Source organism: Bombyx mori, chromosome 18, assembly GCF_030269925.1.
Source record: "Bombyx mori chromosome 18, ASM3026992v2".
NCBI lineage: Eukaryota > Metazoa > Arthropoda > Insecta > Lepidoptera > Bombycidae > Bombyx > Bombyx mori.
The window spans coordinates 4,493,423-4,521,224 of NC_085124.1; the positions used below are offsets into that span (position 1 = coordinate 4,493,423).

At 36.7% G+C, this 27,802-nt stretch overlaps 1 protein-coding gene across 6 annotated transcripts in view; it reads right to left on the reverse strand.

Moving 5' to 3' along the window:
• Window positions 1-27,802, reverse strand: part of LOC101738805 (serine/threonine-protein kinase minibrain) — a 119,986-nt gene that overhangs the window by 84,457 nt on the left and 7,727 nt on the right. For 2 of the 6 annotated variants that reach the window (XR_009975512.1, XM_038017298.2), the window contains 2 exons: window positions 18,604-18,782; window positions 17,603-17,704 (listed from right to left, as the gene is read on the reverse strand). Coding sequence is in view for 5 of the 6 variants with exons in the window: in XM_038017298.2 (XP_037873226.1) it covers window positions 17,603-17,704; window positions 18,604-18,782 (281 nt within the window). In the remaining variant the exon portion in view is untranslated. Of the gene's footprint in view, window positions 1-17,602; window positions 17,705-18,603; window positions 18,783-23,913; window positions 24,346-27,802 lie in introns of those variants that run through there. The other 4 variants (XM_004928140.4, XM_062673607.1, XM_012692122.4 and 1 more) reach the window with 3 other exon arrangements.

Consider the following 27,802-nt stretch of genomic DNA (forward strand, 5'->3'; position numbering starts at 1 on the left):
TTAAACGGATCACTTATTATTAGAACTCGTGGAATTTTAGGGTTATACTGAATTATAGATACAAAAAACCCAAAAAATTAGACTAATATTAAATTTAATTAAATGTTATGTTTGTTCTTAATTCTTGGAATGTACGATCAAAGCAATTTTATTTCAAAAAACTCGTATGTATACGGTTTCTTCGAAATTTTAATTATATGTAATTTACATATTTATTTTAGTTAATTTCTAAGCAAAATACGCGCTTGGTTGTCGGTATACGGCTATTCGAATACCGCGAAAATATCTAGTATCTATTATTATACTATCTAGTAATATCTAGTATCATTAATAATTGATTTCAATAAACATTACTTGCCCGCAATATTACGAATCTCTAATCGTAACAATAATTTGATAAAACTAAAGCGGGTCAGAGGATCTCACACGCCAGCAATATATGTTAAAACTATTAACTAGGTACAATTATTTGAGATTTTTTTTACTTCCCAAACACTTATGGTACAGGCGTCCCTCGTATAACACGCTTTCAATATTACACGGTACAAAAATTTAGAAAAATTCTAACACGGTTATAATACAACACGAATGAAAAAATCGAATATGCATTGGAACTTTTGATTATTTCTTTGAATTGCGTTCAATAAGGGAAATCGTCAACTTTATTGCTACTGAAAAATTTCTCGTTTTATTTTGAGAAGTGACAGGGAGGGAGCGTTTTGTTCTTTATAAATGATAATGATAAAGTATTTGCTTAGTTTGTTTTTAGCATTTTGGAAAGTAAAGTGAAAAGTGAAAAAAGTGAATAATAATTTTTTTGCATGTTTATAAGTAGGTACATAATGGTTTTAGGTTGTGGTATGTAAAAAAATTAAGTTGTTTCGTTTATGATAAATCTTGTTTGGCTCCTTAAATTTAGATAATGTCTGAAAAGATCAAGAAGCAAAAAATTAAACGAAAATTTATTTCATATGAAGAATCGAAATTTTTAGATCGTTTAAGGTGCGGAGAAAAGCTAAAATCGATGAAAAATCATTAAAGTTGAACGAAGCTATTAAGAAACATTAAATTTTACACCTTCAGACATGTTTTGTATATAACACGGTACACATTGTTTTTATTTATATTATTCCAATGTTTCGTATAACACGGTTTCGATATCGCGCGGTACTAACTAATTGTTATTAGTTGGACCCTTGATAGTCGAAATTCGATAATTCGATCGATCGACAATTAATTGAAATTATAAGTTTGTACATTATTATGTTTCTATTTTCAAAAACACTAAGTACTTCTATAATCAAAGATTTCGCCAAAACTCTATTTCAGTCTATAAGCATTAAAAAAAGTTAAGACAAAGACAATAAATAAATAGTAAGTATGCGTGTGTGAGTCAAAAACAGGGTAGTGTGTGTAATGTTTTTATTTTATTGATTTAATGTATTTTTTATGCAAAATTAAAAAAAATATTAACATTCTGCATTCCTTCTCTATATTCTCTATAAGTGGGGGAAATTTCATAATCCTCCGTCCGCGCAATTTTCGTAAAAAGGGGTAAAAAGTTTTTGCTTCATGTATTAATATATAGATTAGATATATATTAGGGACTAGCTGACCCGGCAGACTTCGTAGTGCCTCAATCGATAAATAAAAGACCTAAACTTTTGTATAAAATAAACTTAAAACAAACAAAAGGAATTTTCATATTTATCTAACCTTTTAAGCCTTCTCTGGACTTCTACAAATAATTCAAGACCAAAATTATCCAAATCGGTCCAGCCGTTCTCGAGTTTTAGCGAGATTAACGAACAGCAATTCATTTTTATATATATAGATTTTAGATAGATATTAGGGATGTCTGCATTGACAATATCTTGATTTTATTTCCCTACCTCACCATGTCTTTATTCTTATCGGGAGCTATAGGCTCGGTTAACTGTTTAGTATAAAGTAGCTTATAAGATCGCTTATCTATCTACGTTTAAAATAAAAACATTATCCGCATTTAGTCATATATTATTTATTGATCGATATGTGTCACCTTTTCTTGAATTTGGGTGTTTAATCGTACATTTTCCACGTAATTTAAATGAATATAGTAAGCAAACAAAGTTTCAGTTGACGCCCTATTGATTATCAAATCCGGATCTGTATTCAATGATGTCATACCCGAAACTCATGTTTTAAGGTGGGCGGCGATATTCACCTTTGTGGTCCAGTGGCCACTTGACACCGAGATATCTTCTGCACAATAGAATATAACACAGGGCTTTCCCGGGCATTAATAACGCCATGAATCTTGAAAAATTCGTTCAGACTCCCAATTACTTTGAGAATTGGGTAGGTTCAAAACATGCTGACTCACAACACTGGTACTGATTGATTATTATCAAAACAGCGGTAGCATAGTACATAGCTACAAGAAAACTCAATTAAACACCGTGACGATCTAGTTAGCCCACAGTAAACAAACGGTTCATCAGCTTATCAACGAACACGTCACGTTGAAAACGAGAGTGGGCGGGTTATCGTGGGCTGCGCTCGCGTCCACCACGTCACCCGCGTTCGCAAGCCAACGTCAGCCTTGCGTAAGCCTCCGGAAAACGAATCTCAAGACCTACCCGGAGCCCATTGATACCACAACACGAGACATGAGCCGTACAAACCAGAACACATGACTATTTGACGATAAATAATTGGCACTGTATTCGTGCCTGATTCATAATATCTTCCTTTTCTAACATCAGTAAAGAGTAATAGATATATGTACATCTGTAATATTCTTTTAGCTGACTTTATTCCTAATTTTTTCTTTCTAGCAAATGATGTAAACGCAATCGTTGTCCATCACGTTTAGAACATTAATCATGGCATACTAACAGTCGACCCGTTGTGAATACAATACTTATTGCTTTTCAGATCATCTGATAACAGAGCGATACGTGGTCGGATTCGAATTTACCACCTCTTCTGTGAGTGCCAACAGCTCATGTTATTGAATGGATAAAAAAAAAAGAATACACAGTCACTGAAAGCCTTATCTAACCATTATAATTTCAAATCTTCGCATAAACTATCGACTTAAGTTTTTGTAGGAAAAACATTGAAATTTAATTAGTTTCCTCATATATATTTTTTGCTTCGATTAACTGGTAGTAGGACCTCTTGTGAGTCCGCAGGGGTAGGTATCACCACCCTGCCTATTTCTGCCGTGAAGCAGTAATGCGTGTTGCTTTGAAGGGTGGGGCAGCTGTTGTAACTATACTGAGACCTTAGAACTTATATCTCAAGGTGGGTGGCGCATTTACGTTGTAGAAGTCTATGGGCTCCGGTAACCCCTTAACACCAGGTGGGCTGTGAACTCGTCTATCCATCTAAGCAATAAAAAATAAATAAATAAAAAGATTAAGTAAGACCTCTTACGATACAAAAATTACTGCAATATTAAGTGGTTTATTATAAGTAGCCGGGATCGCTGAGTAGCATTCACTTCCTGAATGTAGATTAAATTTTAATTTGAATATAATTTGTAAATCGATTTTTTATATACGGGCGTGCATCGATTTCCCTCGCTCGGCGAAAGCTAAATTCAATTTCCTCGACGTCTTTATCCACGAAATGCATGCAAACTTGATTGTTGATGCATCATTTACAAAAATAGCAAAATATCATAAAAATAATATGAGTCACAAGAGACGGTCGCTACGTCCAAGTGAGTCAACGTGTCCTGTAGCTGGACGACGATAGGAAATCCATTGTTTTTTTGTAGACAAACAAAACATCATGCAAGATTTAAAAGTTTTAGAACAGAGCCTCTTTCTTACACGGTAACAATCTACCAGGATATTAATCAGGTGATACCTTGGCTTCGTTCAGAAGTTATACTTCTAATTCTCAGCTTACTTTCTTACATAATTTCCACTTCTGGATTTCTATCTTATAGAATGGTGTTAGAGCGTGTCGTAAGATTCTCGACCTCCAAAATCGACCTCGACATTCACCTTGTGATTACTATGGAAGTTAGGTTTCGGGAGCATGAGAGGTCGGCAGAGGATCTACACTAATAAAAATGGGGAAAATTCGACAATCTAGAAATATGTTTTAATTAGAATTAAACCAAGACCTTGGACTCGTTGCGTGTTGTTGCGAACACGACTTTATTAGTGTTTACTTGAACACGATGAGGAAAATAACAACATACGTTCAAAGAAAGTTTTATTACCCGCGCTATACGTCTGAAAATGGTTCGAACCTTGTGTAATAATATAAAATTTCGACAGTGCACTCAGTCCAAGCGGGACAGCATTAATCGGAGTTTAACTTAGGTCATCACATCAACAGACACAGACACGAATCCGTCATTTAAATCAATTTTCCTGACATTCGTTTATTTTAATAGGGACGGTGTGTATCCAACTTATTCCGGTTCGGTAAGCCCGTGTGACACATCCGCAATCCCACGCAATTACACAGTAGCTAGGTCAAACCTATTTTCGTATTTAACACTGGACTGGTCGGAACTGAACTGTATTGCGATGTTTGTTTGTCGTGACCATTTACATGCATCGGTTTTAAGCACGTTTCAATGATTGTAACGTGATTCTAAGAATGTACGTACCATAGCAAATAAGTCTCATAGCACGAGCACCGCTGCCCATAAAACAAGTGGTTACAATCTTAATTGCAATTACAATTTCTTTTTATTGCTTAGATGGGTGGACGAGCTCACAGCCCACCTGTTGTTAAGTGGTTACTGGAGCCCATAGACACCTACAACGTAAATGCGCCATCCACCTTGAGATATAAGTTCTAAGGTCTCCGTATAGTTACAACGGCTGCCCCACCCTGCAAACCGAAACGCATCACTGTTTCAAAGCAGAAATATGCAGGATGGTGGTACCTACTCGCGCGCGGACTCACAAGAGGTCCTACCACCAGTAAAAAATTATTACGGAAAATGAATACATTCTGTTGAACAATTAATTTGACTTTTTTTCTAATAACCGATAACAGGTATCGTTTAAAATTGTAGTTTGAAAAGATTAAGCAAGGAGGTCGTTTTATCGAATTGCCAGCCTCAAAATACAAGTAATGCGTCAATTAAATTCAGCCAGTAGAAGAAATTAAACCGTCTTCATTGTTCGCAACAGGATACAGGACGTAGAAAACCGATTTAAAACGTGCTTGAATGCAGAAGGCTTGGGAAATGCATCGTGTTTGGTGTCTTAAGGAAATCAGCTGTTAGACAATGCAAGGTGTGTAGCTAGCTGTGAATCAGTGACTGGCATCAGCTGATTTATTCGCCGGGTAAGCGGCCTTGCATGCGCCGGCTGTGAGAACGAATACACAAGTAGCGTTAATCATTCGTCTTGTTGAAGGATGTTCTCGAGGTAAATACCAACTAAATAATACGTTTGTACGGTTATTTTTAGCCTAGCTACACAAGCCTTCCGTGTGAAGACGACGATTATTAAATTTTTAATGCGAAAATTTTTCTTCCTGGTTCTACTGAAAAACGTTCAATGTCAAAAAAAAAAGCAAAGGGAAGTTATTCGACTTTTTACTCAAGTTTTTACAGTGCGAGAGCAAAAAAGTCAAGATCTTTAAAATTTTATAATATTATACATTCAACATACGTTCCTCTATAGTTAAATGGTGATTGAATTTAAAACTCTCTGCCGTCTAAAAATTAAAAAAAAACAAAATTCGTTTCTTACAATTTAAAGAATACATAATACAAAATTCACGGATCAGACCCAGTCGATGTTTTGTAACAACTGTAGACGTTCAAGTTTCTGTAACAAGGTGACACAAACGACCGAAAGGTGACTCCGAGCTAAAAAGCATTACGATAGTTCAACGAACTCAAAACTGTTTTCGTTGACTTCTCCAATAGAATCCTTCTATGCTACGATAGAGAAAAACAAAACGTCACCAAAGGAATAATTTCTAAGAAAAAAAAATGTTATTGATTAAGCGGGTGGACAAGCTCACGGCCCCTCTGGTGTTATGTGGATACTGCTGACGCCTATAGATGTATCAACATAAGGGGAGTTACATTACTGGTGGTCTACTGTAACATGAATTCGTACTCCCGCACACACTACTTCTCCACAACCCCGCCATCTTCTGCTGTTTGAAGAATAAATTTCATGTTACTAAATATACAAATAATCACTAAATTGCGACCTCATGTGTTTGTCGGCATTCACTGAATTCATTAAAAATACTTAAAATAAAAACTTTTAATTGTCCATGCTGTACATAAGTCAACCGACTTTCAATGAAGTGGTTTCAGTCTCCAAAGAAAACGTTTGGTTTAAAAAGATACAAGTACAAAAGTAATAAATAAAAAATGTGGAGTATTTACCCTCCCAGGGCGGACAACAAGAGTACCATCGACTAACTAATTGCGCAAAACGAGATTAACGCTTACTATAAAGGCACTAAACGGAGATGACTCTTTGTCTCTGCCGGTGTACCTTCTAAAACACCACTAATTACTAAAAAGCTTATTTAATCAAGGAGAGAAACTTTGCAATAAAAATTTTACTAGCGTTCAAATAATCGTCGTAAAATGGAACTACTTGCTAGTGGTTAAGTAAATGATCGAAGCTGTCAAATCCTTGTAATTACCATGTATATCGTTTTAGACACAATTAAAATGGTCAATGACTAACAATGGGTATTTATTAATTTATTTTTTTATAAAATCAATTTATCATTTTGTTACCAAGTTATTTCGTTAGCAAATCAAATCAGAGACAAAAAGGCAGTGCACAATATAGGGAACCGAAGCAATGATCTCATTAACGACACTTGAATTATGCTCATATCATGCCCAACGCTGAATGTGCCTAAAAATGTTCCGAAACAATGACCTCGTGCCAGAAATAGCACGCTAACAACGTACTGTAACAGGGATCAGGAAAGCCGAAAAACGGTGGCTAATTGTCTGGAACTGTTCACTTTACAAACGTGATTACCTCTTGGAAGCCCACGTCCTAGGGTAGAGTTAAAGGCTTTAGACGCCCCCAATTGCGGACGGAAGGCCAAACATGATCCTTTACCCGATGCAAATTTAATAATCTTATTGTACGTTCAATTTACGTAACTGTTATCCGCCGGCATTTTAAATTTACTTTTACTATTTGGATTGCTTTTTTTTTATGGCTTAGATTGGTGAACGAGCTCATAGCCCACCTGGTGTTAAGTGGTTACTGGAGCCCATAGACATCTACAACGTAAATGCGCCACCCACCTTGAGATATAAGTTCTAAGGTCTCAGTATAGTTACAACGGCTGCTCCACCCTTCAAACCGAAACGCATTACTGCTTCAGGGCAGAAATAGGCAGGATGGTGGTACCTACCCGCGCGGACTTAAGAGGTCCTACCACCAGCACATATTTTGATCATATTGAATATCTGACTTTTTATTTTCATTTCTCGTTTCTTTACAGTTAGAGGTTATGTTTACAAGTGTTTTTTCCTAAATGTTAATACTAAACAATGCTAGACGTTCCATAACTTGTTAACAAGGTTAACCATTATTAATCAGATAAAGATGTCACGCGCGCTCAAGAACCGTATAAAACATTTTGAAATTAAGTCGATTTGAAGGTCATTTGCAAGTGGCAATGTGAAAAGAATCCGAAATACTTCAAAATATAATTAACTACATAAAGTCAGTATTGTAACACATTCATTCACATTCAATATTTCCCAAGTGGAACTAGTTTTAATTATTGCTGCTAACTATAAGTTACACAGAATGATCAGGTACACGTCATGAAATCAGTCAAGAAATTAAGTTTCAGAATATCTAATATATTTGCTCGCCCTTCGCGTATTGAGCAAACTAAAAAGACAAAACTGTAATGGCTCAAATTTTTTCTCACATCTAAAGATATAGATCCTAAAATAGAGACACTGAAATGTTAAAATATTTTTTCCGTACTGAAACGACTAACCCAAATTCAGCATCTTGTAAGAATTGACGAAAATCACAATTAAACGTAGACCGGGGGCGTTATAATAACTCAACCAACTTAGAAATTAATTAGGGAGAGACAAATTATATTCAACCTAAATTGTATTAGATATTCTTTCGGTACAACTCGGCAACGGTGTCAGACTGTTCTCAAATGTAAATTAATTAAAAGAAAACATTATATATTTTTGTTGTAGTTTTTATATTCACGGTAATTAAGAAACATAATTCATCTAAACGCACTTGTGATAACCTCAAAGTCATTTGACAGAACAATGCGAATACCGTCGTGCACACTGATATGAATGAGGACAATCCGCAATGGCGTTAGAATAAGATTTTCTTTGAGAAAGGAATGGACCGGACGTTCGCACAAGAACTAGCACGCAAAATACTAAACATGTACAAATATTGTTTATTTAAAATCAAATAATCTAAACACATTTGCAATTTCCTTAAAAAGATTAGATCTTTATAATATTTTACGGAATAAAATGGTTGTTTTTTTTTAAATTTATATTCGAGTTTTCTTTCTTTTTATTTAAAATTTTACTTTCTTACTGCTTATATTTCCCGCTCAAAGTTGATTTTGTGTTAATTACGTGTTATAACTGGGCAGAAAAATATTTAATCCTCTTTAGTCTCGTTTGCAAGGCAAATGGGTTCGGCCACCTTGTGCTTGCTATAATAGAGTAGGAACGCGAGCTGTATACTTAAAACATTTTCATTTCTTTATTTATAAATTTAAGGGAACTTACAGCTAGGTTTAGATTAATAAGGAATCGTTTTTACTGGTGGTCTGGCTTATCGTAAGCGGTAATGGCAAGGCGGGTTCGTTCTGACAAATTTTGCCGCGAAGCAAACATGCGTTGCGATTTGAAGGGTGGGACAAACGTTATACAAAAAAATTGTGACTTCTAATTTCTAATTCGATTCTACTTCTCAAGAAAGAGGACGAGTTTCACGGTATGATATCTATCGGTTCCAGTAAGCCTTTAACATCAGGTGTAAACCATGTCAATCGCTAAACAAATCAATAATATAATACGTAAGATTAATCTAATTCTTTAGGTGTCAATGATTCTGGTAGAATATCGTGCGTTCGACGAACACTATTTATAATAATCCGACATGATAATAAAATCAATGCATATTGAGTAAATTCAAGTGTATATGTTATTAGTGCGCAAGTGTGTAACATGTCATAAAATTACTTAATCGTCTCCTTGAAACACTTTATTATCAGACGGGTTATGGGCGTGACACACATTTTAGTAGTACACTCCGTTAGCTTACGCTACATATCTGTTTTAGAAGCTGCAACTATGTATCAGACTTACATAAAAATGTATGTAAACCAGTGGTTCATAAGAGTTCGCAATTTTATTAAAATTAATAGGTAGGCCAGTTCCGGACTGGAGTCTATTAGTACCACTCACAGCACCACAATTTGGAAGAGGTCATAGTCCCACTTGATATGACATAACGATTATCCTAATCGATTCTGTTTGTTTTTTTTTTTGCTTTTATACTATCATGTATTCTTATTACGTTATATGGCAGTGCTTTAATTAAATCACATTATTGTTCCCGAAGTTTCACTACGTTAGTGTTAAGAGTTATTTGTGACAAGGCTGTATGTATTGGACCACCTGAGAAGCAACGTGAACTTTTCTGAATCATTCGTGCTGTATGTCCAGATATGAATGATCTGTAATGGACGATTGTTTGCTTGAAGCGCGGACTTCCGACACGGTTCAAGTTATAACGGTGCACCGCCGAAGGTTGAACGATGTCAGGTAAAATTTAACACGCAATTAGCAGCCTGACTGAAGACCTTAGCACCGATCGACTGAGTGGTTCAAGGACCGCAACTGCCTCGTTTGTTCTGAAGTCTGTCACTATAACTGAAAACTTCGTACGTAGATGAAATGTTTCGAGAAAATTCGCAGTCTTATTATCTAATGCCTTGTTTCCATCGACTAACGCATGTTCTAGTATTTATGTTTTTTTCTTTTTTTATTGCCCTTGTAGACAGACGAGCATACGGCCCACCTGATGGTGAGTGGTTACCGTCGCTCATGGACTTCAGCAATGCCAGGGGCTATAATGTTATATATAATATATAATGTTAGCGCTATAGTGACAAAACGTATCGATAATCTAGGTGAAGCAGTTATTGTAAATCTGTGCGGGTAGGTACCATCAACAACTTTATATCTGCAGCGGAACAGACATAGCGTTTCGGTTTTAGGGCACGGGACGGTTATAAAAACAATATAGTTGGAGCTTTCGACTTTATGTCTGAATTGCTCGCTCCGGGCATTTCAATATTGTAATAATTGTTATAATAATCATTGTAAAATGAATATTTAAAAAAAATCTAATATTTAAAAAAAACAACCAATATTTAAAAAAAAAAGACATGCCCGCAGAGTTTCTTGCCAATTCTTCTCAGGACGGAGGCTAGTTCTTGTGAATTGGCGGTAGTTCTTTTGACGTTCAACAAGTATGTACTTTCATTTATGTTGAATAAAAAATTTTTGATTTTTCATTTTTGAATGTGGGTGACAACATTCACGTCGAGATGTCTATGAACTTCGTTTACCACTTAACACGAGGGGCTCTAAGCGTGCCGTCTTTTATCGCGATATTCAGATTTCCGTGTGATTATCAAGTATTTACTTCATAAACTATGATAGTTACAATGTCATTTGATAACATGAACATTAAAATAGGAAATAATAATTGGATTGCCTCATTTTTAAGTCCATACACGTGTCGATTACAGCTCGCGTTAGAACATCTACGTACACAAACGGAATCGGTAGCGAATCACGTACTGTTGTACTGAATACTTCGTCAAACTGGCATAAATTACTGGCAATATTTATTACTGGTGGTAGGACCTCTTGTGAGTCCGCACGGGTAGGTACCACCGCCCTGCCTATTTCTGCCGTGAAGCAGTAATGCGTTTCGGTTTGAAAGATGGGGCAGCCGTTTTAACTATACTGAGATCTTAGAACTTATATCTCAAGGTGGGTGGCGCATTTACGTTGTAGATGTCCATGGGCTCCACTAACCACTTAACACCAGGTGGGCTGTGAGCTCGTCCACCAATCTAAGTCACAAAAAACAAAAAAAAATAGAAAGAAAGCAAAAAACGGCGCCTTAATGACGAATCATACAATGGGTATGGGACATCGTGTAACTCGTTTCGCCTAACATTTACAATTCCCAGGACAGTCTATTCCACAAACGGATAAGCCAGTAATTATACGGTCATATAAGTTTTTCGTGTTTACATATGTTGTTACATTGTTTATTGTCTCCAATTTGATACGATTTAATATATTCGATTCAGTTTCGTTAATAGATGTGCCATATGGATGGAGAAAAGCGTGTTTCCAAGAGTATGTAGACAGTTCTCCGCCCTAACGGCGCCGACAGCCGACACAATAATCCGGGTGGCAACAGTGTGAGCGTGACGTCGCGCACTCACCTTGACTCACTTTAGTTGGCCCGTTTGCATTACACTGTTTGCTACTCGTGTACTCGTGATTAGTCGACAGACTGAGACATATATCACTAATTCCTCAAGAAAATATCACTTCTAAGAATTTCAATCAACATTCCGTGAATGCAAATCAATAAAACCCGGATCGATAACATTTTCGTGTAATATAATTAATAGAACCGAAAGCATTATTTCTATTATAATAAAACGTTTTCGGAGGTTTTTGAACACGATTAGAAAAATAATTGTATAACAAACAAAATAAGCGATGAGCTTGTAATCAATTTTCTGTTGGCTTCTTGCACTCGGCGATTTAAGTTCAATGAACATCGTTAAGTAAACAGTCCAGGGAAAATGAGGAGAAAATACTTTCAATTAAACCAACAAATCTAATATTGATAATGAACGTAAACCTAAGATGGAAAACATTAATTATAATGTTTTCCTGAAGAGCCATCGGCGTAGAGAAAAATATGTTTTCGTAGTGAAACTAACCGACGGTATGAATGGGCGATATCGCAATTAATTACGCAGATAACTGGCACAGCTGATGTTCCGCCAGTAGTGTTGTATCCACACGATAGTATTCATGGGGCGAAAGCATCACATACCTACTTAGACGACGATAAGTGTTTTCTAGAATTTCGTTGACAAAAATAAATTATCTAAGTCGTACTTACTAACACGGAACTTGTTTTTGTTTTTGTTGGATAATTAAAGTGTTAAGGTTTTATAGATAAGAACAAGCATGTTTATATATTACAACAATACATATTCCATCGTGATGCAAACGTATCTAACAATAACGTAAATAACGATTTGATAAAATTAGTGGTCCCGCAGTAGTCGAAATTCGACTATAACTAATTGGAATTGTAAGTTTGTACACTATTATGATTGTATTTTATACTTCTATAATCACTAATTTCGCCAAGACTACTCTATAAAAAATATTAACAAAGACAAACCATATTCTATTCTCAATTTGACAATAGACGTCAAGAACAAAAGTTTGACAATAAATAGTATGCATGCGTGTGTGTCAAATACATGGTATGTAGTATAATGTTTTCTTTATTGATTTAATGTATCTTTTATGCATTATTTTTAAAAAATATTAGCATTGTGCACTTCTTCTCTATATTCTCTATAAGTGTGGAAAATTTTATACTCCTCCATCCGCGCAATTTTCGTAAAAAGGGGTACAAAGTTTTTGCTTCACGTATTAATATATAGATATTAATCACATTAATATGTGCGCTTAAAGGAAATACTGAAACGTTTTACAAACAACTCTGAACATTTCGAAGACATCTCACTGTATAGGTTCTAAGTGAAATCTCGGCAGATCTAATCGAGGTCTAGACTTTCGATAAGGATAAAAAGAGGACAACCGATCTCGTCGAACGTTCAGTACATTTCGATATCTAAGTAGTATCTCCTTGACTCGAATCGTATTGGCATCGAGGGGCCGCCGCTTGCGAAATTCGCCCACAGGCCGCAGGCGTTAGTCATTGTCGCCTATTGCATCCAGTGCAGACTGTTGCTTCATAGCTAGAGGTACGCGTGTTGCATTCGCAAAACTATATCTTCGACGATCATTAAATCCGTTTTGTAATCAAAATCAATTTGAAACTGATATGAACATACGAACAGGATATTAGTGACCGTTCAACATTTGTATGTCAGGATTTTTCTTGATAACGAACAAATCAAACAACTAATCCTTCAATCCAGTTTCGAAGTTCACGAATTGACAAGTTACACATAATTCTCTTCACACAATCAACGAGAATTAAGTTAACAACAGCTTCACGTGCGCACTCCGACGTCATTCCAACATCACAGATAATTTAGTTTACGTCACGAACGTAATTCTCGAGAAACTGATGGATTTTCATTTCGCAGACACGATAACGTAACGTTGCCCATGTTCCGAAGTGCGAACGGCAAAAAATATATGACGTAATCAGATCACTCGGAACCAATCAGTCAGACCGCATTACCACAATGCGGTATTAATAGACGGCTGTAAACCGACAGGCGTTGAACATAGATCGATCTGACTTACGTAGCTTCAGATACATGTATTATTAGCAATAACTCATCAAAATGTAAGATGAAATACCAAGGATTTTTCATTATTCCTTTGTCGGTGAATTATTCGTATAATTCACGTGTACATTTTATATTTGAAATAACACTTCTCGACTAGAAAAGTCTGACAACATAATCATAACTGAGATTCGAATTTTGATTCAATAAACTGATTTCATCTTACCCTCATAACCGAAGTACCGTATATTATTATTAATCGATTGTTTAGGACTCCGGTTTAGTAGAATGTCATAAAAGTATCATATCTCATATCTCAACATTACAACTTATTCCCTATATAAATCCATCAAGGAAGACGGATCGAGGAAAATAGTTTCCAAGATTTAATTTACGATCGCAGCGACTTTAAGAATACAATCGTATTTTATAACACAACACAACAAAGCCTCGTTTGTTTGGATTGCTCAACAACACAAGTATAATAGTAAAATATTTATATAAATTTTCATTATTTTCTGTCCACTACCCTTGTGATGAAAATTGGATTAACGAGAGATCAAGGACTCTTTTTTTTTATTGCCCTTGTAGGCAGACGAGCATACCGCCCACCTGATTGTGAGTGGTTACCGTCGCCCATAGACTTCTGCAATGCCAGGGGCAGAGCCAAGCCGCTGCCTACGCACTTCTAAGAGGTTTCGAGGACTTGTCATAGCGGAAACTCTGAAAAGTTGAATGTGTATAAAATATCTACCGTATTATTATTATTATTATATGTCCAAAATAATGAAACGTAAATTGTAATAGAAAAACGAAAATTAGATTTCACGAGTGCAGTGACGTGTTTCACCGACTCCCACGCAGCACGCGTCCAAGTACCTACATTATTCTGGCAGCGGTCATGTAAATATACCACCAAATAGGGCAATGACCACCATAATTCTATTAATAAATTATAAACATAACATAAATAAAAGCGAATGGATAAACCACGTGTATACAGAGAGCTCATTTAGTTTTGATGTTTACACGACACAACTGACAATGAAAACAAGGCAAAACACTTTTGACTCAAAGGTATGTATTAAACTATTTCATGAGACTTAAACAGAGCCCACAATTATTTCAATCAGTCCAAGTACGTCATTGCCATTAAATATATGAGTATATTAAAATAAAAATAAAAACAATATTCACCCGTGTTTGTGTGTTTAAATTATATTTTATTTTAAAACATTAATTGATTTATATTATGATCTTGGTAGTATATAATAAATTTAATTTGAATTTTTTTTGAAATAAGTTAAATAAAGTCTAACTTTCAACGATTTTGATCCATCTATTTTATGGATCTTTACTTTATTGTTGCACAAGAGTCTAATGGTGGTAGTACCTATCCGCACGAATAAATACCACCATCCTGCCATTTCTACCGAAGCAATCATCCGTTCCAGTTTAAAGTCTTTATACAATACAACTGAAACTTCAATACCATATCTTAATGTAGCGGCATTTACGTTGTGCGTCTATGGACTTCGGTAACTACTTAATCTAGGTGGGCCGTGAGCTCGTTAACCTTAAGCAATTAGGGATGCCACTTCCGGGTTAGAAAAAAATTATTTGTAATAATTTTGTTGCGTTTAAAAAAAACAGCGCATTCACGGCCTATCTAAAAAAAAAACGGCGAAAGTTACTGTAAAAAAAAAAAACTATGTGCGAAAGTTACTGTCAAATATTCATTAATATTAAATTATGAAATTATGAACTGACATAACGAATTCTTGAAGTTTTTAGGTTTTCGATAATATAAATTACTAGCTGTTACCCGTGGCTTCGTTCGCGCGATAAAGGAAAAGCGTCAGTGTATTGGGAATGAGATGTTCAACGTTACAGTAGAGCAAACCCAATTTCAAATTTACAAAATTAAACAATAAAGAAATTAAAATTGAATGAAATGAAAATATAAAAAAATATAAAACCAAAAATAAGTTAGAATTCATATTCAATGGGTTTCACCTATTTTCAACGGCAACTATGCTGTTTTATATCCAAAATCACATATGTTGCAATAACTTTCGATGTTTTCCAAACGACGCGTCATCTGTTCGGATAAAAAAAACTATGACGCAGTTTTTATTGCGAGGCGCTGAAATTGACGCAAACCGCGACGAACCAATGAAAACATCCTACACGTGCCATGGGGAAGGTCACTTTAACTAGCCCTTGCATTACCTTGGAAGTTTAACTAAGCAACTAACTAAACAATTCAACAATTAAGATGATATTTAACATTAATTGGCGCTCAGTCGAAATGTGTGGTTATTAAGATTGATGTTAGAGAATATTCTTGAGGAAACATCAAATTATTTTGAATACTTTCAAGTCAAACTTTAAGTCACACGTCAGGCTTTTAATCAGAAAAAGCGATGACGGCCTCCTTGGACTGCTAGTGCTAGTGCGTTATACGAACATTGGCGTATTGGCATATCTAAGCATAGTAGCTTTATTTTATTTCCCTTGTAGGCAGACGAGCACACGGCCTACCTGATGGTTACCGTCTCCCATGGACGTCAGCTACGTCAGTGACAGGGCTTACGTTCGGTCTTGGAAGTCTCCTGTGATATTTAAAACAACGCATTCCTCTAGCGCCTAATTGCAAACAAGAGATTGTAGGAAGAAATCTTGTCCTTATAATAATTCATTAATTGGATTTTATAAGTTGTCGGGATGAGGCTTGTGCGTTTTCGGTATCCGAAATTTGCTCAACATAACGACGAGTTTTCACAAATAAAATAATTCCCATTTTTAGACCTTTGAATATTTTACGGAACCTTGGCGTTAATTTGCTGGCCATTCCAATCCACTTTTCTGTTTTATTAAACGTAAGTATCTATAAATCTTAGCATGAATCCCAACGAAATTTATAAAAACAAAATTCAAATAAAACGTAATTAACCAAATTTCACTTTTACGGTTTTATCTTGCGTCTATTCGTTTTTGTTTCCGTTTTGAAAACTAATATCCGTGGTCAAGGGTTGTCAGCATTCGGAAATCTACAAAATGCTACATATAACTAACCAGACCAACGTTTCATTCAAGAGTTGGTTAATTCATTGAGTATTTTTTTATTTACGATGCAATAAATTTGATCCCACGCAAATAGCTCGGCTTCATTTCGAACGATCGCCCACGACCGTCGAAAAAGGTCGCAACAGACACCGCCTGGTATATACAAATCCTGTGCCCTTATGTGGGTGGGAATATGTTATGTACAACAGCAAAACACGTGCCTCGTGAAATCAAACTCGCGAACAATGGAACGATTTAAAATTATTGTACAAAGGTCGCACTATTATTTCCGAGTAGAACAGGTAAACAATAATTACATGACAGTGAGCGTAAGTTAATCGTTTCGGACTTTTTTTCCCCTACCTAGCTGAGAGCCTTGAGGGGTTATTTCAGCGTAACCTTAACTAGTAGATGAGCTCATAGGGCTAAAACCTGACGACGTTGCTAACACGAACCCTAGCAAGAGCCGTGCTTCGCAGAATCTACCACCGGATCGGAAACGCGACCCACTGAGAAGATCCGGCGAGAAACTCAGTGGGCTGTGTCTGAGGGTTAATTTACTTGTCGAGCCCTTCGTCGAAAGCGACGGGTTCGACGAGAACGATGACCGCTGCTTGAAGTACCTAAAAGCACCGTTAGTGGACGTGTTTGGGGCGACGTCGACTGCTTCCCATTCTGTCTGCAGGATCGGGAAAGTAGTTTCCGGCGGCCACGATGAGAGGGTTCTCGTGTCGTGCCGCTTTATCGAAGCGAGTTTCGGACGAGAGCGAACAAGTGTAGCTCAAAACGTAGCAACGAGTAGATATTTGATAACCACGAATGACACCGTTTGTTAATAATACAAGGATTATCGGACCGTCCACACTATTAACGACTGTTGTTTTATAATAGTTCTCCCTATTTTTCATGACAATAACAGTAGATGTTGTTAACAATCCTTTACAATTTTCAATACAAATCTGGTACTTACCTCGTTTATGTGTTTGTAAGTTTTAATGAGGTCGACGCTAAGTTTCCGTAGCGGCGCTGTCGAAGGATCCCGAAAGTGATGTGGTATTCTGGCTTGCATAGCCTAGGCAGAAGAAATAAACGAAATCAATAGATTTGGAGATAATATTATAGTATTGGCAATGTGAAATTGCAAAGCAAGCGGATTGTCGAGAGCTACTAAATAATAAATAAATAAAACTACTAACTACAAAGTATAAGTTTAAGTTTGGTGTAATATTATATTATAATGAACAAAATAAAAAATATTAATAGAAGAAAATAAAACAATTACGCAATTGCCAATCTACATTCCACAACAAAAAGTGCATGATGTATGATAATACACGAGACGGTTTGTGTAAACACTCATTCAACGATGTGAAAATTATAAACAATCGACTCACACCTGATATAGCGCAGTTCTCATTCAGTACTATCCTGAACTAACGTACTGTGATGCATTCGAAATGAATTGTATGAGATAAGAAGACCCATGTTTTTATGAGAATCTTAGTTTGCATCATTTATTAACTAGAATTTAGGAGCATCGTGTTCCAAAACTGATCCTCAACGCGGTCTGAACTAATGATTCGAAATGTTGTCATATCGATTCGTACTCTTTGCGTATTGGACAAAAGCATACTAATGTTAGAGCGAAAGAGAGCGCACTTGTAATCGGTAATTAGTGGCACTTCATCGATTAATTTATTTTGCAACTTGCGCGTAACGTCTAGACGCGACCGGTTAATGGCTCTTTTAAACAAACAGAAGGTACGTGTGTTACATGCGAATTTGGGATCTTGAAATTTTTATGTAATTTGATATCGTGCTACTAACATCGTCAATTGTTTAAATGCACTTTTTAATGTACATACACACATTTATTTCGCGATCAAGTGATTTCCTCGAAGCTGATTTTGGTATTTTAGTTCCGGTGTCTCGCGTGTTTTAAACCGGCAAACTGCCTCGTGCATCATTTACCTTAGTGGGGGTACGGTAGCAGCAGAAAGCTCGAGGGTTGCGCACTACGGCGCTCACCTGAATGTCTGAAGGCGCGCTCATGGACGCGAGCTGTTCTTCAGCCACCAGCCGGCCATACAGCGGCACGTGCCGCCTCTCGCCACCGGCGGCTTCTGGCATGCCGCCGCCGACAACGCCCACTGTAACAATCACAAACAATTACAATACCGAACTACTTCTTATCAGCCCACAGACGTCCACTGCTGGACATAGGCCTCCCCCAAGCCTCGCCACAAAGACCGGTCTTGCGCTGCCTGCATCCAGCGGATCCCCGCGAACCTCAATAGATCAATTCAGAAATGAGGAGATTCACAGGAAAACCATGGCAACCGACATAGCCCAAAGGATTGCGACATTGAAGTGGCAGTGGGCAGGACATATTGCTCGTAGAACGGATGGCCGTTGGGACCAGAAAATTCTTGAGTGGCCACCGCGTACCGGAAGACGTATAGTGGGTAGGCCTCCCACAAAATGGACAGACGATCTATACCGAACTTACATAAAAAAAAACGTTTTATTTTAAGGGGGCTCTTATATCGTTTTGTACAATTTACCATTGATCTAAAACAAAATTTTATCAATCTACGTAATACCAACTTATCCTATCGGGTGTAACAGCTTTTTACAACTGATCACAGCCCACACGCCCACACCAGTCCCAAATAAAATTCAAATGTAAAGGTGAATGAATGATGACTTAGATATACACGACATAGCTTTTATGGAGATGTATTGAAACAATTAAATTTTTTTGGCGCTCGGGCAACACAATAATAGACAATTTCACTGAATTGATCCGTGTCGTCAGTAGAGGGTAATTTGTACCTAGCAATTGGTAGTAGGTATTGAAATAGATAAATAATAGTATGAAGACGTTCAAGTATCACTAAACAGACTTAGGGGGGTTGCTACATGCTACCTTTGCCAGCATTGCGATCGAGGGTTTATAGTCTATTGCGATGTTAAAAATGAAAAAGATTTATAGCTCTATTTATTATTTATATGACTTCTACTCTTTGGGACGTTCCGTGACACGCCTTGTAGTAGAAGTTGACTGGAAAAAGAAGCGTTATGTTCTCTACACAGGACTTTCTCTCGCTGTTTCTTATCTATTACTAGCGACCCGCCCTCGCTTCGCTTTGGAAACTGTAATTTATAATTGATTTCTCCACTATTTAATGGATGTTATTATAAATATAAACCTTCCTCTTCAATCCCTCTATCTATTAAAAAAATCGCATCAAAATCCGTTGCGTAGTTTTAAAGATTTAAGCATACATAGGGATATAGGGACAGGGAAAGCGACTTTGTTTTATACTATGTAGTGATGATACGCGTGCGTGGGCAAGATTTGAGCAAAGAGTATTTATTATGCGCGGCCATTTACAATTTATTATAAATAAATATATTCCTTTTGTCTTTTTGAAAATAAGAAATCTTATACCAAAATAATATACCTCAAAGGTCACTCAAGGGCCGTTATTTTTTGAATTATTTCAATATTGTACCAGGAATTTATATTTACTTTTTACAGGAAAATAAATCAGTATCGAGTGTTGACATGTTAGTGACCTTTATACATTAGCAGAAATTCGATTCTGGGAATTCCCTACGTAGTGTTATGATATATAATAAAACAAATTAATGCATTTCGGACCCGGACGATTAGGTCGCTGCACATTTGATTGTAATAATTAATAACTTTAAAAACCTCTTTTAATCGAATTAATATTAATCCAATAATTGGACAACCGAATTCTATGACATCGTTATAATATTATCATCAGCTTCAGATAGCATACAGCCGATTGTAGGCCAACCTCATGGGCCTACGGAAATGGCTCGAAGCCTTCCACTTTTCTAAAAATGTAGAATCTTAAGTAGCACTAAACGAAGATTCTGATTCCCTTTACGCAGTTTTCAGTGTAGTAAGAATACCAAACAATCAATGATAACGCGAATCCTATAAAAAATATCCAGGTAAAACCTAAATCCAAGCTGTTATTATTATTGTTATATGAAATTTGGCGTTAGCTGCAGAGGTCGCAAACACGTTGACTGCGGGATCATATTTGAGGAAATTTCAGCCAGTGTGTATGAGAACCTTTCGTGGCAAGATTAGACCTCTTTACAGTGCGTATGAGCCCTCCCACAGAACCGTTTTTTAATATACCCACATCCGCTAGTACATATTCGTCTCCCGCATCAACCGAAAGATCGCGATTTCGACTGCCTCACCTGACAGTCGCGCATGGGGCTTTTTAAAACGCATAGGTAACACAATCAAAGTGTTAATTCGGTCTTTTTATGTATCATCTAGTACATTGTAACATTTTATTTATTTATTGCTTAGATGGGTGGACGAGCTCACAGCCCACCTGATGTTAAGTGTTTACTGGAGCCCATAGACATCAACAACGTAAATGCACCACCCACCTTGAGACATAAGTTCTAAGGTCTCAAGTATAGTTACAACGGCTGTCCCACCCTTCAAACCGAAACGCTTTACTGCTTCACGGCAGAAATAGGTAAGGTGGTGGTACCTACCCGCATAGTATCTGGCTTGTCATATCGTTTTGATTCCAATGCGGTTTCACAAAAACAATTAGAAAATTTTAAGAGAAAGGTGCACACGGCCCGTAAGCATTAAGCATATGGAAGCAGTTAGAGATGCCAAAAAACCACAAACCGTTTAATGAGATTTGCGAAGACGGGCCGGTCGCTAGTTTATACAGCAACAACACAAAATTCGTGCCTCGAATTCAACTTTCGTTCAGGGCATCAGTTCGTTTAACTTCTCGCGAGCATACATTGAATTACGTGCTTACTTCATTTAAATTAAAAATAGCATTGGTATCGATGTAACACAGTTCAGTCATTAATTTAAGCATATTTTAGGAATTATTACTTACTGGTGGTAGAACCACTTATGAATCCGCACGGGTAGGTATAACCACCCTGCCCATTTCTGCCGTGAAGCAGTAATGCGTTTCGGTTTGAAGGGCGGGGCAGCCGTTGTAACTATACTGAGACCTTAGAACTCATATCTCAAGGTGGGTGGCGAAATTTACATTGTAGATGTTTATGGGTTCCGGTAACCACTTAACACCAGGTGGGCTGTGAGCTCGTCTACCCATCTAAGCATTAAAAAAAATATTTAAGAGGTAAATAGGTGTAAGTATGTATTAGCAGCTACTGGGAACTACTACATCAATACTGCCACTCACCTTGAGACATTAGGTCGAAGCCACAATTGCAGTTTTTTTTTTTTTTTTTTTCTACCTTTGCTTATAGCCTTGAGAGGTTATTTCAGCTTCGCCCTAACGTTTGTAGGTGAGCTCGCGGGGCTCAACCGGAGAGTTGCTAACACTGACCCTAGCAAGAGCAGTGCTTCGCAGAATCTACCACCGGATCGGAAACGCGACTCACTGAGAAGATCCGGCGAGAAACTCAGTGGGCTCAATTGCACAGGAATAACCGCCCTGCCTTTATATCGAAACCTAAGTCACATGATTGAAAACGTAACGTTCATACACAAGGCATCTATTATCAGGCCAGTACCACATGCGCAGTGCACACGCATTTCATTGTACCAACAAAACGAACACACGCACACATGCAACGGAGTATGCAACTGCGTAGTTCTATTGTGAAACGTGTAGGATGTGCAAAAAAACATTTCAGCAAGTAAAATGTACACGTAAATATTCTCGATAAACAAATATGTTTTTCTTTATCTGTTGACGAAATTTCGCCCTTTGAACCTGACGTTTCGCAAGAGGAAAAACACGAAAGGATTATTTTCATACGATTCGTAAACTTTGTGATTGTATGATTTTCCTTTGTGACTTTTTTTTAATATTTGTTTCAGTTTTATTTACGTAAAAATCATCTGTTATTTCTTATACTTAAAAGGTTATTTGTATCAAGGTTTATTTGCTTTTATCACGATCCGAACACGAGCTCAGAAAAACCATTCATAAAATTTAACTGACTAAGTAATTATTATTTAAACGATGTCATAATTTACGATTATGATTCTATAAATAATATCGAAAATGTATTTATCTACATAAAATTTATGTTATTATAATATTTCGTGAACTAGCACAGCTGATACATACGTCAACCGTGTCAGAATCGTTGCTCTACTAACATTCTTGCGGCATACGTAAGCGCGCTAAAATTATCAACATCCGGATAAATCCGGGCGGCTAGTTCAATGGGTGTACATCGTACGACAACCGCGCCGATTGAAAATCAGGCCACATCCGGTTATTAGCATTCATAAACATTCTTACTAGTTCCGTAAAACGAGACTGCTTCCTCTGATCTATTGAGTATACGGAACGCGGAACTTTAATCGATAAAAACTGATTGATAAATTTAGTAATAGACTTTTGAAATAGAAAGTTTCGCAATGTAAACAGTTAAACGGTTTGTTACATATTCTACATGTTTACGATAATCATGAAACACAAGAAATTACGACTAGAATTTTAAACATATTTTAATAAATAAATAAAATATTGCCCTAAGAGGCAGACGAACATACGGCCCATCTGATGATAAGTGGTTACCGTCGCTCGTGGACGTCAGCAATGCCAGGGGCAGAGCCAAGCCGCTGCACATTGTGGACATTCGTTACGAACTAACACACAATTCGCGGCGCTACATAATAACATCTACGTCACAAGTGCAAGCTGTTAGAACCGGCTCCGGTGCCGACAACCTACGGCCGGTATTCGAAGAATGCGACTCGGCCCATACGAACCAAGATTTGCCGTTTCAAGTGTAAACGCAGTCAACGTTTCACATTCCCCATTACTTATTACGGCTTTGATTTGTCCCAACATTAAAACGAACAATTGAAAATTATTTTTCTCAAAAAATAGCATTCGTATTAATTACGATTACAATTCGTTGCACGTAAATTAAGTTCGCATTTTTATCTCAATCTTAAGAAATCTTTCTGTACTTATTTTTATCGCAAGAATTTTTACTGTATTCAATTAATATTTATAAAATTTCAATCAATTCGTCAAGTCATTCAAGTACTTTTAATTTATTAGTATTGAATACAAGGCCGTTTTAAATCCATGACATGGAAGTTTAAGTAAAAATGTATAGAAGGTCGAACTTGATCGTAACTGCGCAATTCTAGAGTCGACTATACTTCGAGGAATCCATTAAGGCGATCTCCTTGACGCATTACTGGCTGCAACGCCGCCGGAGAAACCAGTGAACGATTACAATAATTGCAAAACTCACTGTTGTCAAGTACGCCTTTTGTATCAGCGAACATCACACAGCACAAGTTTTATATAACACAAACGCAACGGTTACATTCCAATTAGTCAGCTAACGTTCCACATGATGACCAAGTTTTAATATTAACGTTTTATTAACACGAAAAAACACATCTTTTAGAATTATTGCGATTATCATGGTCCATAGAATCAGCACCTCGTTTGAATTTGATTTAATTTTTTACACACTTCGTATGAACGTGATGGGCAAATACTATATAAAACAATCAATCTATCGATGATCGGTAAGTGGTCGCCAGCAGAGACGCGTCCTTGCTCACGTCACCCGAATGTTATTGTTGTGAAACAATGTTTATACACGTGGCGAAGTTGATACGTACTTAGCGTCCGTCGATAAGGACGCTATGCCGGCACGACTAGTCCGATACAACTAAGCGCGCGAAAGCAACATTGGCTAGTAATAACCTAGTGGAAGGCCACGTGATGCTTATGACAAATCCATCTCTGAACTTGACGTCGACGGCCACTTATCACAGCTATATTACCGACGTACGAATCAGTGACGGTGTCAAATATAATTTTTCACTTTTTCGAAAACAGATTTTAAACTAATCGATCGGTTTTTTATAAAAATGTTACATTAATATATGATACATTCCAATTTTTATATTTGACTAGTTTTTGCCCGCGACTTCGCCCGCGTGGATTAGTTACTTTGGCATAACGCAAAATTTTACCTGCGACTTCATTTACGTAGAAAGAAAAAAAAACGATTTTGAAACATTCTTTATTGGTGCTCCGTTTTTATTGGTCTTAGCATAATGTTATATAGCCTATATATAGCCTTCCTCAATAAATGGGCTATCTAACACTGAAATAATTTTTCAAATCGGACCAGTAGTTCTTGAGATTAGCGCGTTCAAACTCTTCATTTTATAATATTAGTATAGATATATTAAAAAAACAAAACTCGACATTTTAGACACGACAGTTCAGGATCCGTCCTGCGAAACAGTCATATGCATAATAAAACTTACATGAATCCTTCTTTCTCGACTAATGCCAGCCACGCAATTTCACCGATTGTATGCAAATCCTCGACGCAAACAAAGAGTGAAAAAGCACCGACGACGCAGACCTACGTTTCGTCCTACCTGTAATACCTTTCGTCCCGCTCGGTCTGAGCTGCAGGCAAACTATGGACCGTTGCGACGGAATCCCACCAAAAGCCTTACCGTAAACAGCCACGATATTATTCCTGAACTGATCACATCTCTTTACACGTCGACCGTCTTGTCGAGCACGCTTTTATATTAACGGCCTTCGATTTTTGAATAATTCAGGGGGTGTTCTGTTAAGCGCTTTAGCAGAAGAATAATGCATCTAGTAGATTCATAGATGTGAGGGTGTCTCGCGACACTGCATAAACAAAGGGAGCTTTCGTCAGAGCCATTTATACATTATACAAGTTATTACATGTCATTTACCTTGGCCTGAGATCGGCGGAGACAAATTTGTGCTTTGATAAGTACCTACTGTGGCATAATAAGAAACGTACATGTCATAAAGATTACATTGTACTGTCAAGTTATAAAATATTGTGACATATCGACTATGAATAAGATAGTAATTAATTTATTTGTTCAGAAATTATGTAATACCAACTAAATATTTATGCATTATACATTAAAAAAACTAAGTTTAAAATTTTCCAAAATGACCAACAAGTACCGTTGATATTTTTTGTGGTGTGTTACCAAAAATTTAATATACACGTGGATTGTCTATTTATTAAAACTATTAATTAGTATTCAAATCGTCTTCTAAAAGTAAAAGAGAGCTAGCTAAAAGTGTCTCAATTCTAAGAAATAAGTATTCCATTGACGGCCATCATAATTGTATCAGTCATCATTGCTGAAAATAAGTTCCTAAGCACGAAAACTGAAATAATTCTTTTGGTTGAAGAAACTATTATGTACCTAACACATTTTTATCAAAATTAACCCTACAAAGAGTGTATGAATACATCCAACAATTTTTTTACATCAATTGTACGAATTTGTACATAATTTTCTATCCCATTGCCTATGTTTTAAGTTGTACAGTGCTCTGTGTGCTTAGTGCGAGTTTTTTAACGTTCTCGGTAGCGTAAAAGTTAATCCAGCTTTGTATGCAATTGAAACAGCGCCCCTAGCGGCAAACGTAGGTAAACGATCCCATTCCATACAACTATGAGTTAACTTTTACGCTATCGAGAACGTTAAAAAACTCGCACTGAGCTCGGGGGCTACTAAGACGTAGCAGATGGTGGCGCGGAGGCAGCGAGGCCGCAGGACAAGTCCGAGGCAGGTTTAACGGCCGGCCGCCCGCCTGTCTGGCCGTTCACCCGGGGCCCGCGCGGGGGGCGAAACGTGCGCGATAACACCGCGCCCGCGCCGTTATCACACAGCAACGCTCTCGCTTCTACCGCGGACTACACGGACGCAGTAGGTCACCTATTCTTTAATTCTTGTTAATCTTTTGCTGTCAGAGAATGCACAGCGATATTATTTTTTGTTTATTTAATACTAGCTAGCCCGGCAGACTTCGTAGTGCCTCAAATCGATAAATAAAAGACCTAAACTTTTGTACAAAATAAACTTAAAACAAACAAAAGGAATCCGTCCGACGGGGGATACATCAAAGGAAAAACAAAATTGTTATTTTTATTTAATTCCGAGCATTTTCATATTTATCTACCTTTTAAACCCTCTCTGGACTTCCACAAATAATTCAAGACCAACATTAGCCAAATCGGTACAACCGTTCTCGAGTTTTAGCGAGACTAACGAACAGCAATTCATTTTTATATATATAGAAGATAGAAGATAGATATTTTCCACAGACAGCTGCTAGAAGAAACACGACAATAAGGATACAGAGTACAAGGGCACTACTTGTTGAAATCTCTTCCAGTAGGCCTGCAGAAGGAAAGAAGAATTAGGAACACAAACCTACTGCATACAGTAAACATTACATTAATTTTATGTTTAAAAAAAAAACAATTTTCAATTTCAAAATAACGTTATGCTAACAATTTGAAGTTAAAGCGGCAACATATTTTTAATAAAAAATCAAACTAAACATTTAGACGAATAAAATTAGTCGCTATGTATTGGGATGTTTATTTGGCCTTTGTTCCGAACAAAACACGTGCATTGCACAGTTCTACAAACCCATATTTTCGAGCAAGAATTTCGAATAAAATTTGGCATGTGTAATTTTCGCGATCGTTTCTCCGATTCTCGAAAACGTGTTCGTGGAAATTCCTAAAATCGTGCCAAAAAATAATATCGCCATCAATTTGCATTTCACTAATTCTCTTTCTATAACACAATTACAAAATGCTTTAAAATGAACTATATTTATCTATACTAATATATAAATCTACAGTGGTTTTTACGGATGTTCCGTTATAACTAGTGAACCATGGATCCGATTGACTTGAAACTTGGTATCCATGTAGAAAATACATGTACTTAATGGATAGACTTAATATTTTATGAATGGAGAATATTATATGAGTGTTGGACTCCCTACACCAGTTGCGAGGGCATTAATGATGAGAATCTTTGTGAAGTAGAAAAATAATAATGTTAATTTTAAATGGCCAGCGAAGCGGATGGGTACAGCTAGTTGTTAATAATGTTGATAATCTGAGACTATTTTCTAATAAATGGATTTTCTTTAACGTTCCTTTTTTGTATTAGTTCATAATTGGCGTTGAATTATTAACAATCACAGTACACATTTCATTTCCCGAGTTATCCTGTGGCATTTCCTTCATTTTAGTTAACGTGCCGTACAAGATATTTTATTACATTTTTCCTTGTTCCGTTACGTAAGATTTC